Source organism: Strix uralensis, chromosome Z, assembly GCF_047716275.1.
Source record: "Strix uralensis isolate ZFMK-TIS-50842 chromosome Z, bStrUra1, whole genome shotgun sequence".
Taxonomy (NCBI): Eukaryota; Metazoa; Chordata; class Aves; order Strigiformes; family Strigidae; genus Strix; species Strix uralensis.
The window spans coordinates 96,659,110-96,678,032 of NC_134012.1; the positions used below are offsets into that span (position 1 = coordinate 96,659,110).

The 18,923-nt window shown below is 36.3% G+C and overlaps 1 protein-coding gene across 1 annotated transcript in view; it reads right to left on the reverse strand.

Annotated features, from left to right (window-relative positions):
* The window catches only part of RIT2 (Ras like without CAAX 2), a 178,089-nt gene that overhangs the window by 74,365 nt on the left and 84,801 nt on the right, over positions 1 to 18,923 (reverse strand). Inside the window, exon 4 of the mRNA XM_074855732.1 lies at positions 12,546 to 12,737. Within this exon, the coding sequence (XP_074711833.1) occupies positions 12,546 to 12,737 (192 nt within the window). The remainder of the gene's footprint in view (positions 1 to 12,545; positions 12,738 to 18,923) is intronic.

Consider the following 18,923-nt stretch of genomic DNA (forward strand, 5'->3'; position numbering starts at 1 on the left):
CTTTCTTATAGCAGCTATCAATTTGCTCAGCAAAACTCAGATTTACTGGTCTGTAGCTCCCTGGACTGTTCTGAACTTGCCATCTTCCATTTCCCTGGTGCTGATTCCATTTTAAGCACAGTTAGTAGTTCAGCAATTTTATACTTGAATTCTTTCAGAACTCTTGGGTGAATACCATCTGTTCCTGATCATTTGTTACCATTCATATTATCAGTTAGTTCTAAAACCTCCCATTTCTAGCATTTTTATAAGCTGCCCAAGTACTGAATTTAGACAGCTTCCTAGAGAAACCTTCAGACCTGAAGTCCTACTTCTAAATTTTGGGAAGCTATGATCAGACTGCAGATCTTCTATAACTATCACTCTTATTCTGACATAAATAATGAACTAAACTTAATGTCCTAGTCCCATTTTTCAGTTTTAGGTACTCACATTTCTATCATTCAAAGTCACCTCAGCATTCTCCCTCTTTCCTGTGATTGTTCAGAATACAAATATCACAAAATCCTTTCATTTAGGTACATTATTCATCAAGATAAAGCCACAGATACAGAGGCAGGTAAAGGCAGAACATTACTGACTTTGTTCAGACGTTAAATAGAATTTAAATGAGAATCACAAACGGGAAAAAAGATATGATATAGGCACTGTTGATACTCTCATCAATATAGAAAAATTGAGATGTCCTAAATTATCTATTTTCAATCACTACAGAGACAAATAAAATGATACATGGAAGAAGCAGAAGTCTTAATACATTATAATGGATAATGGTATTATGGAGTTTCTGAGTAACGACTTATTACTTAATTTCAGGTATCATAGGATTTTTTTTTTATTACTGTGTTGTGTTCATTTTCTCTTTAAATATTACAGCTTTCTTACACAACTATTTTCTGACAGATACTTCAATACTATGAAGCTTATTACTTCTTCTTTCTGTTTTTACTTTTTGAAGGAAAATAGACATTCCAATCCTATTTTGCTTTAATGAAACACACCTCCAAAAACCAACAGACTTTCTAGTCACAAGGCTAAGGAACTTGCTAATTACAAAAATAAAGATTTCTATGCTACTGTGTAAGTTTGGCATAACAAAAGCTTTTAAGTGCACAAGGGGAATACAAATATTCCTATCAGAACTACTCTATAGTTTTTTATTATTTTTTATTAATTATCTTCTCTTTCCATTATGACCTTTTTACCTGTGTTCCATAAAAACCAATTTCTCTTTTACGGGTGTTCCATATTGAAAATGTCAGGCAATCAGGACAAATATAAAATTATTTTTATGTGCTATAGTTCCAAAATTAGTAAACGCAGTATTTTTTATATTTTATGTTCAATTTAAATGACATAAATAGTGTTAGGTTGACAGCCCTGGAGAATGAAGCACTCTTTCTGTGCACAGAACAGTGGTACAAACAGTGGGAGTTTCTCCAGCATGTTCTAAAAAACTAGCTGCACCTCAGATGGACAGAGCATTGGCATAGAGGAAAACTCAGTTCTTATTACCTTTAAATTTTTCACCCCTGTTACTAAGAATGCCAAGAAAGATTTTCAGAAGAGAGCACAAGGGCACTTTTATCATTGTTCCATCAAGCCATGGCTTCATACCCCAGATTCCACAGTTTGGAAAACAAAATGCAACTTTTTTCCCCATATTTTTAATAAGTTATATGGACATTTTTCATCTAGGAATTATCCTTATGCACACTTTTCTGGTACTGGTTCCCTGCCAATAAAATGGAAAGGACTGAATCATATGTTTTCAGTCCTTTGTAATTTTTGAACTGAGACCTATGAGCCCCCCACATTTCGATTTTCCTTCTCACAGGCTCAAATGTTTATCAAATGAGGTATAAAACCCTAGGAAGAGCAAAGACATCAGATGTATCAGTGAAATACTCTTTGTCTCAAAATTCAGAAGTATGGTAACATTAAATACTTTTAAAGTCTTATATAACAATTTTTCAGGATCTCAGGAATTATTTTCTTGCAACCACCACTATGTCTGAAGTCCTGCCTGGTGTTTTCCAAAGGACTTTCAGGCTTCAGTCTCACTAATCACAAAGTATTGCTGACCCACCTATGATCTCTATAAGTCTCTCATTCCTCCTTTGTGCTGACAGATCCTAGGGATTCTCAGAATTGCAGATCCTTGCAATCTAATCAAACCATTCTCAAGTTCTAACCCCCTCCTGGTTTTGAGAGCATTATAATCCTGAAAAGGTTAACTGGCATCACCAATCATTTTGTAGTCACAGGCAATCACAAACGAAACGATCCCATTCACTGCAGATGGGAAAGAAAACGGGATTAAAAGTGAGTACAAATTCTCCATAAGCAACAGTTTTTCAGTGGAGTGCACTGGGAAATAGCTACACAAATCTGTAGCCCAAATCAAGTCAGATGCCACTAGGTCTGATAAATGCTCAATGCACAGATTCATGGTTGGACTAGATGATCTTCAAGGTCTTTTCCAACCTAGATGATTCTGTGATTCATATTTCACTCCAAGGAACATATGTGTCATCTCTACTCCCTCTTCCAACCTCCTGCTCTTCCACCTTCTCCTCTGATTCTATCAAACAAACAACCACCTGCATTTCCTTCCCAACCTATAGCAAATAACCTATTAAAAAACTATTTTAAAAAAATCTCTATTTTTAACTAAATGGAGAAAATCCACAAAATTTTCTTCATATGATACGTTAAGAAAGAGAGCAAAAGAGATCAGGAATGCCACCTGAAGCCCACATTCCTGCACCAGTTCAGAATTCATTAAGTGAAAATTCCCAGGTAATTCTGAGAACCTGACATTACCTCCCAGCCTGATAACCTGCAGCCAGCATAAATCTTGTGTTTGACTTAGTGGAAAATAGACAGGGAATTTTGTGGTAATAGTTTTTATGTGGTTTGAAGCAATTGTTAGGAAGGTTTGACACAATGACAGAAAGCTGACCAGGTTTGGTCTGTAGTTTCAGTGGGCTAAGACTAAGCATGTCTGGGATAATGTCACTCAGATTTCAGAGAGGGAAAAACAACAAAACCTATTATCTCATACATTCTTCAGGTTTAAAAAACCAAGAAATCCAAGAAATCTAAGCTGTAGAAATGAATGAGTCTCAGAAACAAAGGCAAAGTTTACTTTTTTAATAATAATGAAAGGAGATCCTGTATGAATCACAGGTAGGAAAAATAATGGAAGAATTGTCCCATGGTTTTGCTAATGATAAACACTACCTGTAAAGACACTGTTTTCCCCACTATCTCAGAGGAGAGGTAAAGCCAATTCAAAGTTCCAATGACTGATTATATATGACAGGAATACCCAAAGAGTGGCCTGTGGTGCTGATGAATATCCTGTACTAAGTACAATGTTGGTGTTAGATTACAATGTTAAAACATGTGGACATACACAAGCACACACAAAACCCCACACATTTCTGTCAGTGCCTGTACCAGACAATTTAAAAGAATTAACAAGTCATATTATTTTCCTCCTTCTTAATTTTTTGGATTGTAGTAGGTGCTAAAAATGACATAGATGGAAACAGAGGGAAAGAACATTCCCTGAGCAACAGAGAAAATAAATGCAGCAATGACAAAAAGAAAGCTCATCCTTTTTTTCTTTTTGAATTAACACCCATCAAGACAGGGTGGATGAAGATATTAAACTGTAAACAACATACCATACCTTTATTCCCAGACTGGGTCTGGGGTTCCTATTTAAAAAACTATGGGATTAATACTGTAAATGACTAAAGCTGAAACCTGAATTGTGACATTTAATAGACATTTAACATCTTGAGTTTCAACTGTAGTAATGTACTTTAATGTCAATTTATCATAGGTACTTTCCTGGAACTTCTTGAATTAACTATGCTATATCAAACAATTTACTCAGAGATTTAGAAGCTGCCATTATACATAGACTTTATATTGTAAAATTTGGACATTATGAATGAGAGATTGGAAGTTTCCAGAATGGGTATAACACAGAGACTTTTTTTCCTTTTATTTTCTTTTTCAGATTGGTTTGTTTGGGTGAGGTTTTTTTGGTTGTTTTTTTGGTTGTGGGGTTTGGGTTTTTTTTTTTTGCTTGTCATGTCTGCAGAGCTTAAACAATATCACACCATGTGAAGTTAACATGCTGCTATTCTTAGCCAAGTTGCTAGATCTGGATAAAAACAAATCTCTCTAACTTTCTAATTCATCGGGGGGGGGGGGGGGGGGGGGGGAAGTGATTAAGACAAGAATACAAGCAATCTTCAAAGAACAAAGATGATTAAACTGGTTAATCTTATTTTCTTTAAATGCCACGTCATGCTCTTATTTGTGACACCATGATGAGCTATAATTAAATTCTGGCAAAATTTCTTCTTTCAAGTAATTTGAGATACTGCTGCAAAAACACACAGGAAATTATCCTTGCTACCAAGTATTCACATTTTTGTATAAACAATGAACTCAGTAAATGCTGCCTCCTATATTAATCTGTTACTTTGCCAAGGGACTTACATTTTTACAAAGTTGTTCATTACTGTCTCACTTTCAGGACAGCATCTTCACTCAACTGCAGATTAACATGAAGAACATGCATTAGTTCCACTCTAATTAAGCATATGTTTAAATAGTTTCCTGAACTGGAACTGTAGTAAATAATATATAAGTGTTAGGCTGAAACTTCAACTTTGCTGATGTAAAAATAGCAGCAAGTATATAAAAAGATACCTTCCCATTGCATGTCATTCTCTCTCCACGTCCCTGTGGAGAAAATGAGAGGATAAATCTTGAGAGATGGGAGGTCATATTGCTTCAGGCACAGATGATGGAGAGACAAAATGGTGTCCCAATTAGTACTGCCTGATGTGGCATGTTCATGTCTCTCCCCTTTCTGCACTAAGAACAGGTTGATACCTGGCTTATACACAGTGTGCAAGAAGAAGATTCACAGGCAAGACAATGAAGATTTCAGCAAACAAACTGAAAATTAATAAAATGGAATTTTACAACCAGACCTGGAGTAGGTCAGGAACCGGAGTGAGTCACACACAGCTCCCTCCTTACGCCTTTCTCTGCTGGCAAAAAAGTGAACTATGGAAGTCCTTCAAGGATAATTAACTTCCTTGCAAATTTTCCCTTCCAGCAGAGGAATTTGCACAGACTCACAACTAAGCCCTAGCCAGCCAGCAAATGATACCACTGTAGATTTCCTTGCAAAGCTGCACCTCTTTGTATGGTCACTGTGTAAGCAATGGGTTTCCCTCTGGGAGGCTCTGAGGGAAGCAGCAGCATCCTGAACTTATTCACAGAGGCCCTACACAAGGCTGTTCTGCAGAAGGCTTGTGTGGGAGTTTTCTAACAGCACTTGCTTTAGTTAAGATAATAGATCCTGCTGTCATGGCTGCCACATGAAAAAAGTATTGAAGTCTTCACAACTGCTAATCTCCCAAATTACAGACCAAGCAGGCAAATTTCATAGCCCAAGATCACCTCGAGGAGCAACCTAGATCAAGAAGACAAAAGGTGAGAGAGCAGCTCTCACACCTCTCCTCCAAGGTGTTCTCTCACTGAAGTCAAATATGGCCTCACCAAGTCAGGACCTGGTGCATGGAGAGGACAAAATCTCTGAGGTGAAGAGGTTGACAGTGAAGGTAAAGCAGGTAGAGGTAAGAAGTACTGGGGGTCTTTTAAAACAATATCAAGTGTGTTGCTGTTTAAAATCCATAGCCGTGAAGTGACCTTGCAGCACCCTCCCCAGTGTATACACATTGCTACATGTCCTCTGTTGTCCTGCTTTGGCTACAAGCAATTAGTTGCCTCTGTATTTATCTCTGAATATCTAGGCATTCTGTTACAAACGTTTTTTTATCTGAAGTTCAGCTATCGCTTTTCTGTTGTTTCTTCTCTTATAGAGCAGCTTGTTATCTGCATGTTAGGCCCCTTCAAGTGTCTTCTGCTCTGTGTTGAAGGGATTACAAGGTTTACTGGATGGTTCACTAGAGGTTAACAAAATTGTGAATTGAGAAATGAGCCAACAGTTTTATTACAATTGTCTGTGTGTCTGATTGCATTAACTGCAGCCTGGGTAATATGAAACTGTGGTTTGGGGGTTTTGTGGAAATATAAAAGCGTTGTAATGACAAAGAGGTAAACTATGTATAAATGAACATTTACTAGAGACAGTTAAGTTGATAATAATAGAATTTCCTTCCAAGAGACTACAATAATAAAATTGACTTTTACAGTTGAATTGGCATAGGAAAGCACACACTTTTTTTAGAGGGTGGGGCAAACACTAAAAACATTTTTTTTAAACAATATAAGGAAGTCTTCTTAGGAAAGTGAACAGTGTGAAAGAAACGTTGAAAAAACAAAATCAATAAAACTAAATAGAAATTAGATATGTAGAGGAACATGACAGAATCCAGATACATATTTTGGTAATGTAAAAAAGTGATTATCAAAGGTTTGACAGTTTTCTAAGATAAAAAAACATCATGACAATTTCAATGGTTTTAGTGCCAAATATTCAGGCAACTGTCATAGCATTATCAAAACAGAAAAAATGGCTTATATTATTCAGAATTTGAAGACCAAACAAAGACCATGATATGATGTCATGTGGGAAAGGTAATATGTAGGCAAGCTAATGGAAGTGATGAGGGCAGCTCCTCACAAATGTAATTCATTTTCAGCAGGTATTCATGCTAGCAAAATGTAACTGCATTGGCATCCATGGAAAATGAACAGCCAACATGACATCAAGATGGATGAATTAATTAATCTAAAAATTTGTTTCAATATTCAAATAAAAAGTTTTGAAGAATTTGCTCTTCTGTGCCGTATTCTCCTCTAGCTGTTCTCCACTGAGGATACCACTATGGTTTTTGTAGTTGTTATTCAGGGTAAGCCTGCCTGAATACATCTGAGATATTTTAATATCACAGCTCACAGTGATCTTTAGAAGGGAATAGCACCTAAGAATGACTAGTTGTTAGATTTCATTAATTCAAAAACCAAAGGCATGTGCTGAGCATGTTTCAAAAGTCTAGTCTGTAGTTAGCAGCCACAATAACAACAGAATGAAGCAGTAAGCTTAGATTCTCAACTGAAAGGATGTCATAAACAATTTTGTTAGTCTTCCTCTGACCCAAGTATTTCTGTATAAAAGCTAGGAAGTTAGTTGTCCATGCCTCCCTCTACAGTCAAGAGAAAGACAGACATCTTCATGGGCATATACATCTCATTTTATGATACACTTCTATGATATGTGATAAATCCTGGGGTTTTTTTGCATGGACTTTAGAGAATCTGGACAATTCATTTGGTTTAATCACTTTATCATGTCTATAGTTAAATATATACTATTTTTCGTCAGTAAATAGCAGAAAACGTATTTCCCTTCACTTGCAGTTAGAAGGTTCAGAAGAAGCAATTAAACCTTTCATTCTTTGTGTAGGGTACTGGCCTGATAAATGGGAAACAAGAGCTTTCAGCAGACAGACTCTTCCGCCCAAATATCTTTAAGAGAAAATGGAACTGGTGATAGTAAAGAACATTTAAAAATTTGAGAGCAGTTTTAATCACAAAAGCAAAGGAATTCAGCCTAATGTTAAGGTAAGAAGTTCAGAATACTGCAATTTCATAACTAATATGGATAAGAGAGCATCTAAGAAATTGTAGTTCATAGTCGTGTACTGGAAAATGAAAATAAAATATAATATCATATTCTTTAAGTATTTTAGGTGTCTCACTGAGGCACCAGAAGGTATAGACTAACAATGTTTGAAATATACTGAACAGTTATTCACAGAAAATAAACCAAAACAAAAGAAGTTAAAAAAATAAATTAGCTGTGTCAGACTCTACAGATACTTCAAGGTTTTTGAAGCCAACATGAAAATAGAACAACTGCCAAAATAAAAAATCTAAAAGTTGGTGCTCAGAGTATCTGATAACCAGTCAGCTCCTCTTGAACAAATTCCAGAGTAAAATCTCATCAAAGTGAGAATGTTCTGTGGGCAGCTGATTGAGATCATGTGAATGTATTGAGTCACTGCAATCCTGGTTTGAGAACTATTTTATGATATAATAAAACCTTAGAAAGAAAATCTAATGAAGCCCCTGTAATTAATTTGCATTTCAAGTAAGATATTGTTCCATGCTAAAGACAGATTTCATATTGATTTCATATTTACTACTGAAGGACAGAGACTGTAGAAGGAGAGAGAAAGAAGGAAATGTTTTCAAAAGCACTGCTGCTGCTCAGATTTGTGCTTGAAACCAATAAGAAAACTCATGCATGGAAGGGTAAACAGCTACATAATTCTTTTCAAGACAAAGACTGTACTATCAAAACTAACAGCTTTGATGACAAGCTTCCCAGAGAGGCCAAGAACTGAACGAAGCATGACCTGCCCTCATAACCTTGGACTCAGTGGACATCAACATGTTATCCATGGGCTTGACTGAGTCCACAGCTTATTCCTCTGGGGTCAGACAAAAGCATATAGGAAAAACTGCTTCATGAAGGCTGTGCAATTTCTGCATAGGTAAAATTTCCAGAATGGTTCTCACATATACCATAAAAGTTTGAAAAAGCTTCTAGAAAGTATTTCTTCTTTCCAGCTCAGAGCTACAGCAAGCTGTACATTGTTCAAAGGAGCTTATGTAGTTAGTTCCCCTCTGAATTGCTGAATGTAATATATTGCAATGATCAGTAGACAAAGCCTTATGGATTTTTTTTTTAAAAAATATTTCAGCAGTACCACATGTCTTTATTATAAAATATTTTAGTTAAAAGCTAAAATTTTGCTTTAGTGTGGCATGAGCTTAAATAGGATCAGTTGCTTATTGTATTTTTAAAGATGCATATGTTTTAATTATATATTTATCTATTATACAGATTTAAAAATTCAGTAAGAACCGATGTTTATCTGGGGTAAAGCAACAAAGCTTATCTGAAGTTAAAATATCTATTGTACTTCATATCAGCTGGTCCTAAATATTTCTGAAACTCTAATGACATTAAAAGACGTATAGCTTATCTTTATTAATCTAATTAATGTTAGAAAACACTGAAATTAAAATGGTATCTAATCAAGCACTTACCACTCTGTTTTTTACATCTAACATCTATGGGATAAAATACGTATAATACTTAAATATTTCTTAGAGCAATGGCTAAAAATCAAGGAATGGACACAGGTCTTAACCTTAATCACTCATGCCCATTCACTTTTCCAGTGAATCTCTGAACACAAAACAGAACAAAGTCAGAAAGGAGCAGATGCAGCTGCAGTACAAATGAATGGAAAGGAATGGAGGGTGGAGGGAGGCTTGACACCAGATATGCACATCAGGGTAATGAGTTATTGTATTTTTCCCTATAGTTTTTACAGACTTGTTCCCCCACATTGTTTCAGAGAGAATGGAAAGTCTTTATTCTTTAGGTTAATGAATGTAATTAAAACTTAAGGACTACAGACAAACCCATTTCTTAAGACATTAAAAATTACAAGCATACTTAAACACAACAATAATTTCACTGAAGCCATCAGAAAAGAAAAACATTTTTTTAAAATAATAAGCTTCTTGGTTTTCTTTTTTAGTAGTGTTTCTCCTAACACAAAATTTTACTTGCAGATTAGTTTTATTCTTGTAGTCCTGTTGATAGATTTGAGGCAAGCGACATACATCATTAATTGTATTGTGCAGGGGATCGCATTTCAAACAAGAGCTTTGTCTGACTGAGCTACTACAGCCTGTCTGATTGTTGTGGAATTGCCATTAAATGGAAATGATGCCCAGGAATGTTGAACTTAATGTTATGTTTCCAAATACCATGAATAATATTACAGTAGCTTTAATGAATTTCATAGTAGAAAAATGTCAAACAAAGCAACAACATTAGCCCTGGTGACCTGGCCAAATTCCAATCTGGCTAATTGCATTCTGACACCTACTATTTCTCAGCTGTTTGAATTTGGTATGTTTGTGTACTTCACTGCTTGTTCATTGATATGTTAATGCCATTGTCTGCTCATTGCTGTCTGTCACTCCAGAGTGAGCTGACTACCACTCTTGAACATCCGAGTGTTTTTAATGAAGCTGTAACTTGACCTTGAAAAGATTCCTTTCAATCCACCTTCCCACAGTTCATCAAGTTACTTAGATATTGCTTAACCTAACAAGTAAGCATAGATAACTTATTTCAGTGTTTGTTAAACATACAGCACAACCTACATCCCAGTTCTGAAATAATAAGTTGCTGAAGTCCATTAACATGCACTTAAAGCTGGACACAGAGATGACCTCCCACACAGTGGTGTTTTAATTAAGGTCAGCGAGGCAGTGAGCAGTATCTCTTAATCACTACCACTTAACCATGCTTTGCTTTGAATTGTGGAGTGGTCTCTGAGAACATGACTTGAACTATGGATGAAATTTAAGTGAAGATATGCTCCAGGAGCACAATTTATACACCTCAGCACCAACTAATCATAGAGACAATGGCCTTGGAGTAGAGCTAGTCCAAAGTTAAAATCAAATTCCCAAAATGTGGACTTCAGAATAAACTGTTTTGTTCTACAGCTCTGTTCCTGTTGGTTCATACTACTTGCTTATGTAGACATAGTCATATTCAAGTGCTTTGTTTAAAGGAGCAGATCTTTATTGTATTGTCTTACTCGTCTATGATATAAGGGTGTCCCATGGCTCAAAATCTGGATTGCTGAATATTCAAGAAAACCCTTCTAACATTGCCGTACTTGTTGACAGTTGTGGAGGGCTTATGGAGGAATAATTCCTGAAGACCTAAATCCTGGCTCACTGAAAGCTTTTAAGAAACATAGGACCATGGTTTGAAATTGCCTTCTTACAAATTCAGGCAGAATCTTCAGTGGCAACCTTGTGTAACAGTTTTCTGTGTGTCTGTCACATCTCAAAGACATAATTTCTAATACAATTCCCAAGAGCCTCCCCACACCCTTTAATCTTGAGTGCTGTTTGTGATACTCAATTCATGCGCACTAATATTCCTGTTTGGGAGACCAGAGAAGACCATCAAGGAGTATGTAAAACATCTAAATAAAGCATATATTTTTATATGCATTGACAGTGATTAAAATATGAAAGCCCAACATAACATACGATCAAAAAGAGGTAGTGCCAAATATCACTGGAAGAGAGTCTTCACATCACTTAGTGACTAGACTATTCCTGGCAACCTTATCTATAGGTAACTGTAGGTAATTGGTCTTATCCTATTTCTGTTGGGATCAGGTGCAATGTCCTGTTTCTCACAGCAGAACTGGGTCCACACCCCTCCCCATCTGGTATATAAGTAGCCCAGAAACTGCATGGATTGTACTGCGTGTTGCACATGGCACTGTTATTTGAAGCCTCAAGCTGCATGTTAAACTGCAGCTGGATTGTCACCATTAAGGTTTTTTCACAGTCTGATATAGGGAGAAAGTCAATGATCTGGAAACAGATGTGAAGTTTTAAGTACATCATCAGATCTTCAGGACTAATTTCAGATTTAACATTGTCTTGGGTTTTCTTCAGGTAGAAGAAAGACAAAGAAATAGGGAGAAGAGTGACAATAAGTGGAAAAATTAGGCAGGATCATGTGAGCACAGATGCTAATGAACTGAAAACCACCATTTTATTTAACTGTTACACACATCTGCACCGAAATCAGTCATTTGGAAGCAATCACAGTGTGTATAAAGAGCCTCTTAAGATTTCTGTATAGGAAAATATTTTTTGTCTTATTTTTGAAGTTTCTGTTAAAGATTAAGGGTATTTACCATTCAGTACCAGGTCACAACCAAGCCATTTCTAAGATGGTCTCTCACTCCCGTGCACACACACGCACACATCAATACAAACAACAAGGAGGAAGCAGAAAGGAAGCAAACCAGTGAGCTAAGATTACTAACAACTTTGAGAGAGCCACAGCCAATGCCCTCATAGTCAGAGAAGTCTATTGTTCTGTGGGTGGTGGTGGCTTAAATCTTGTATACAAATCAAAGTGAGTTCAAGTCTTGAATGTTCCCATCCCATCTGAACACTCTAATAACAGCTGCTGGCTTTTCAGGCGAAGATAATCTCATATGTATTTCTCTGGTTTATCTATAAGTTTTTTCAGTCTGAGTTTGAGAAACTTTTAACGAAAACTAGTATGTTTATGAAAAAAAAGTTTCTGGATTTAATGGCCTGTAAAATCCAAAGCAAACAGGTTTTTTGCTGTAAAGATCCTGAGTGAATCTTTTTCCATGTTGAACATATATATAACTTCCAACAAAAATAATGGAATTCCTTTTCAAGTAAAAACAAAGAACATTTTAAGATCCATAACATATGAATGAAAAGTACTGTCAAGTCCTTAATTTATTACCAATCCTAGTGTGTTGCTCTTCGATTAAACCTCATCTTGTACTAATAATTGTCAGTAGTACTCTACAACATATGCTACAGAAATCCCTGAGGTAGTCAAGGAAAACCAAGCCAAAACCAACAAAGTTGCTTACCTGTCTGAACTCTTCCAGATCTATTTTGTTTCCTACCAGCACCAAGGGGATGTCATAGGTATGCCGGACGCGATAAATGAGTTCCTTAAACTCAGCAGCTTCTTGAAAGGATTGACGGTCTGTGATGGAATAGCAGATAATGAAACCTTCTCCACCTCGCATGTATTGGTCCCTCATGGCTGTGAATTCTGCCTGTGGAATGGGAAGAACACGCTCAGTAATTTGGCAAACAAAATTATCCATCTGTAAATAACAAAATTCCTAAAAACTTCCCCCATTCCCTATATATTTTTTCATTGCTTGTTTTACTGTTTTGATTACTGCTTGCTGAAACTTGTGCATCCTTCTGGGGTTGTCATCATGAATAATACACCACCAGGATGTCTTTAAGGACCTTTTGTTTTTTTCTCTGCCCATGAAGGGAACTCTGTCCTCTAAGACTGTGAACTTATTATGCCAGCGCTTGTATACAGAAAATACTGTCTCTTGTATTTCTAGAACCATCTGCAGCGCTTTCAGTGTGCATAGATGACTTGCAATTAGATGAATATTAACAGGTGTAAAAGAAGAGTTATATTACTATCTAGGGATTGGAGACAGGTAGAAACTCCTTATTATGCACTCAATTCAAAAGCTCAGTAATATCAAAAAGACATTCACTGACTCCCACCAGCTTTGGAATAGTGCCTAGTAAAACAGGAATAATATCTGCAAAAAGTTCTGCTCTTTCAAATGTTCTCAGAGAAGCTGGGGGTTTCAGTTTAGTGTGGGATAATACCATTAAATGAAAATGAACAATTTCAAATAGTGTGAGAATTGGCCCAATTTTCTCCTCCTGCATTTTTTCCTATTTATGTATGTATTTAGTGTCACAGAAACTCTTCTGGTTATCGGTATGGGTTTTCAGAACTATTTAAGAACTGCCACATTGTACAAAAATAAAGATTTAGTTTTCAAAAACTAGTCTCAGGCACTGTGGCTTGAGAATATATTTTAAAGCCTGTTCCTTTTTCAAGTTTGTTTGCTCTTCTTGATCACAGCCCAGAATAATCCAATACCATGGCAACAGCCGGTCAGGATCAGAATCCTCCTGACAGAATCAGTTCTCCAGAGATATTAAGATGCAGGAAGGTCTGATAAAGCAAGGAATACACATATCAACATCGGACCATTTCTATGAGCAGCAGGATGCAATATCTAGTCCTGTATTTTTTATTCTGTTGTGAATTTAGGCTAGGATTTTTAAAACAGTTTAAGTTATATATATATCTAGTTCTTGCTAAAAATTGAAGGGAAGTGGATTGCTTATGCTGTTTTAAAAGTCTCAGCCTTAAATCTTTCTCAATAGTCACTCATGTTGATTGATAATACTTCCTGTGAATAGACTTTCATGTTGACCGTTATCATTTATTCATGATGTATCTTTTACCCAAGAGCTTTCATATATATCATTCAAAATATTTCACCTAGTACAGGAAAAAGTTCATAGACTAAGCTCCAAAATAGGAGACTAATAGGCAATTTAAGGGTAGGATTCTGCTTTGAGACTTACTCAGAATTTCAAAATCTCTAAACTATCACCACTGATATCCCAGGAGAGTTTATTAACTACCAAGCTACAGCACAGAGAAGATCAGGCCATATTCTATCTCATCCTCTTGAATCTGGATGTGTAAGCAGGGCAGCAGTGGGGAGAAACACAGAAGATATCAGACAGAAAGGATTCTACACTCTGCTGGTTCAGGCGAGACAGTGAATGAAGATCTGTCTCTGTTCCCAGGTCTTTGCCTGCTATCTACGTTAGATAGCCACTGGATTAATAAACAGTGCAAGATCAAACTGGAGACCTTACCCAAGGTCTCAGAGTTATGGGCAGGGAGTGTTAATGACTAGACACAGAGACATTCACCCTCTCCCTTACTCACCCACAGATTCCAGGCTTTTGTGCCAGAACATGGGTCTCTCTTCAGTCCCCCAATTCCCCAGGCCCCAGCTTTTCTTGTCTTTGCATTAATCACTTAGAACTCTTCTGTACCATGATTAGTAGGGTAGTCTCCTTTGTAGGAGAAGCTGAACAAGGCCAGGATCCCCTCAGGCTTAGCAGACAATGGAAAGTTTAGATAGAAATAAATTTGTGGATTAAGGCTCCTGAATTTAGTTGTCTGTGTAGCTGCAGGCCACTCTCTAAGCCCCTCTTATAAATAATGGTAAGCTAGTCAGTGTAATTTATGGAGTACAGATTGCTTCTGCTGACAAAAAATAGTTATCTCTTTAGTTATCTAATTACCTATTTTTTGTTTATCTGTTGTAGAATGAGCTGAACATTTATACAACTGAACAGGGACACTAGCTCCCATGTAGGCACCTAAAAGTAGATGTCTTGGTATGGAACCGAAATCCCAGCCCAGATGACCTGTCTTCCTGGGTTAGAGATTTGATAAATCATCTACTGTAACACCATATGATTATTCTGCACACTTTTACAAAGAATGAGCTCTGCTTAAGTGAGATGGTCCACCTCTGGGAAGTGCTCAGAACTTTGTACACTCACTTATAGCCATTTATGGCAAACTAAGAAGGAATTAGGTCACATATCCCTGTTCAAGTTCCTCACAGTAAGTGACTTTCTGTAGCATGGGGACTCCCAGGATCACTCCCAGGAATGTTTAACAGCTTTCCTTGACTGCCAGGAAACTTTGGGTTCCCCATTTTAAACATTCCAATCATTCCAAAGGGACAAAGTCCTCAGCTTTCAGGCACTGCCATTCTTGAGTTGGAGTCATTTACCTACGCCTTCTTGTTCACGACTGGGCATAGTTATAATTTTAAGGATATGAATTAATTTACTTCTGCAATTTTTTGTTATGACATGTTACTGCTGTTTATGTATTAAACAGCCAAAATACTTTAACATCATGTTTGCAATGATTCATTTTTGGACGTATTAGTTATTCTATGCATACTGGACTGGGGACATCTACTTGGTTTTCTATTGTTAACATAATTAGTCATTTCCATTCCATTTTTTGATGTTGACTTTCACTTCTCAGCTTTTTCCCTTTGGCATGATTGATCATTACAGAGTCAAGGACTCCAAGGTCAAACATAAATAAGGTTTTTTTTGGATTTCAAAAAAAAGTGGTTTTTTTTTCCCTCTGTTCACCAAGAACCCCAACATAATAATATATACTAAGAAAAAGAATAAATATTATTTCCAATAAACATACTTTGCAATAATGTATGCATATTATATATACAAGAAAAAGGACTAAGCTATAATTAAATCTTTGTTTATTTTTTAGTTCAAGTCTTACTCCAAATTTCCCACTTTAAATGTATCTTTACAGTAAGCAGAACCAAAATCCAAGTTCACCTCAGTTTCGTGGATGTTCAGAGGTAGACCCAAAGTTTTACAGATTTTTCAGTGGTTTTATTTTTATATTTTGCCTGGTTGTCTTATAAAATAAACAACAGTGTATCTGTGCAGCTGGCACACTCATATCTTCTTTAATTGTTTCTGGTGTAGAAGTGGCTTTTAAAAAAATTATTCAAGAATAGCACTACATGCCATTTGCTACTCAACAAGGGGAAAATATGAAACATTCCCAAGTCAGTAAATGTGAAAGGGAAGAGGCAGAAGGAAATCACACCTCCTGAAAAGAAAATCAATTCTGAGAATTAAAGTGAAGATTTGTCATGCTTATAGCACTTTGCAGCTTGACATCAGTCTCTAATACTCTCTTGTGTATTATGACTAAGACTTAACTTAAAAGTGTGGTAAGAAATCTTTTGAAACAAAATCACCATTCTTGGGAGAAATATTATACTTAAGAACAAGCATGAAGTCTGGATAGAAACAAAAATAAAACTTTTCTAAAAGTTGAAAGAAGGCAGCATAACTTTTTCCTTTTCTTTTCCATTATAATTGAATGCAGAAAAAACCTGATACTAATCCTCAAATGATTTTATATGTCTACCTGTTGTTGAAGAAAGTTAGCAAGAAAACCTCTCAATGATTATGTTGCTCCTAAATAGTGATCACATTTGTCTCTTATCAGTTATCAGGCATCTCACATGATTTTTGAAAGATGACAGAATGACCTCACAATGACATAGAGCAGCTCCTTCAACATGCCTAGATGTATCCCATTCTGTTGTATCATACTGCATACATCCAGCTTAACTAACTTGTCCCTTGTTGATCCCTCTCTACTGGGGGTAGTGTATCCCTTTCTCAAACATTCCTGAGAGGCATAAAGAGCTGGGAGGGATAAGAACACAGCTTGTCTGTAAAGGCTAGGATAGAGAAAGCCTTAAGAGCGTTAGTTCTTTCCATGTTCCTCATCATTAGGTTACTCACTAATTTCAGCATCAGCTACATATTTTCCCTGGTTTTTATATAGTTGCCCGTGTGCCTGTAGAAAACTATCTCATTGCCTCTTACATCTCTCAAAAGTTCCACTTCTAGCAACATTTTGGCTTTCATAACCCAATCCATTCATGCCCAAGACATACTTCCATACTGACCCTTGGGATACTGTCCCCATTTCCACATTTCATCCTTCTGTATATGCTTGCTTTTTCTATTCACTTTTAGGAGAACAACTTAGCAGAGAAGAAAATACTTAACCTCTGTTTTCTCTCTGTTGTCTTGGTTTATTCTCTTTTGCCCCACTTTTCAAAATAAACAAGAGAAAGTTTTTCATAAAGAGCAATATTTCCAATTAGTTTTAAAATTCATATTGTTTTCATAGAAATAGAAATAGAATTCGTGTATTTTATTTTTTTCATTAGAGATTAGAATCCTTTTCAAATAAGATCAGTATCTTAATGTCTCCAGAAGAGGAAATAAAGACATTGAACAACAAAGTTAGACAGACTATATTTACATACCTAGATACTTACGAAGGTTTAGTTTATGGTTGTTATGAAATATAACAGTCTGGATCTAACATTCAGCTCAGGACAACCCTACCTTGCTGACTGAAAGAATCTAGGAAAGTGTATCACAATGTTCACTGAAACTAAGCTTGGTTCTTTACTGTCTCTTAAGTATTTTGTCCTGAAAAATGTTGGAGAAAAAACGCTGGGCTAGAAAAGCTTTTATCCAACTCAGAATATAAATTGTTAAGAAGCAACCTCCTCCACATTACTAATTTACACCAGCAGAACTCAGAACTGAAGTCAGTTTTCCTGGATCCCTCTGTTACGCATTGCTAACAGATAGCCTTGTCAACCCTGAAAGGATAAGAGAAAAGCAAGGGGAAGAGAAAAACTAACAAAAAAGAGGACACAGGCAATGAGCATAGGGTCAACATATCTCTCCTTTTTCATTTTGTGGTGATGTGTTTGAGAAGTAAACACGGTGCAAGGCTTAGAAGTGCAGTCCTTCTCCCCACCCCTCAGAAGTGTAGTGCTTAGAAATTTAAAGATGCAGCACCTCAGAAACAAAGGTGTCATGTTTTCCGAACTACACACACACTCCACATATTTTGATGTCTGTTCTTTTTTTATGATCTTGGCTTGTATCTCTGGAAGAGGTCAGAGTCTCCCCAGGGAGGCCAGCCTCACAGTTTGAGAAATGCCACTTTCTATATCTTCTTGTCTTATGTTCTGCTTGACTTTAGAACCGGGAATCTGCTAACAGATGTTCTTAATCAAAGCTGTCTCCCTGATTACCACAGGGGTCATTCTTATTATGAAGGGTTTTTTTACATTTCTAGTGAACACTAAGAGGGGGGGATATATACTTGGAAACAGGCAGGATATTGTTTATCTATGACAATGAACAAACAAGGGTAAAATGAAAAAAAAGGACACGGGAAACTCAGTGGGGAAAAAAAGTCTTTCCAATAGTGAGAGAATCAGAGGTAAAGACTATACAACATAAAAGAAATATGTGAAAAAAAATTGTTCACTTAAAAAAAAAAAAAAGTCAGAATTTTTGGTTATAAACAAATTGAGAATTTCTTCTATCTCAGGAAAGGTTTTTGCAAATAGGATCAATGATTTTTTTTAACATCAAATAACTTTTTTAATCCAAAGTGCAACCCTCCCATATCTCTTTGTTAATAAATTCTCTTAGATACATAAACATTACAGTGGACTTCACTTGGATTACATACCATTCACTTGGCACTGCTTCTCATAAAGTGTGCTTTTCTTTTGTTTTACCTCCTGAAATAGATTTACGTAAGGAAAGTTCACTGGTGAATAAGTGCTGTGATAATTATTTGATTTTCACTAATTTCTTTTAGCCTTTTTTTTGAAGGGTGAGGTGTAAAAGCAAATAATCTTTTAAAAGCTTCTTTGTAAAAGCAAGCAGCAAGAAGCCTGCAGCAGTTACATTTCAAATGCGAAAGCATCCAGATAGGAAGT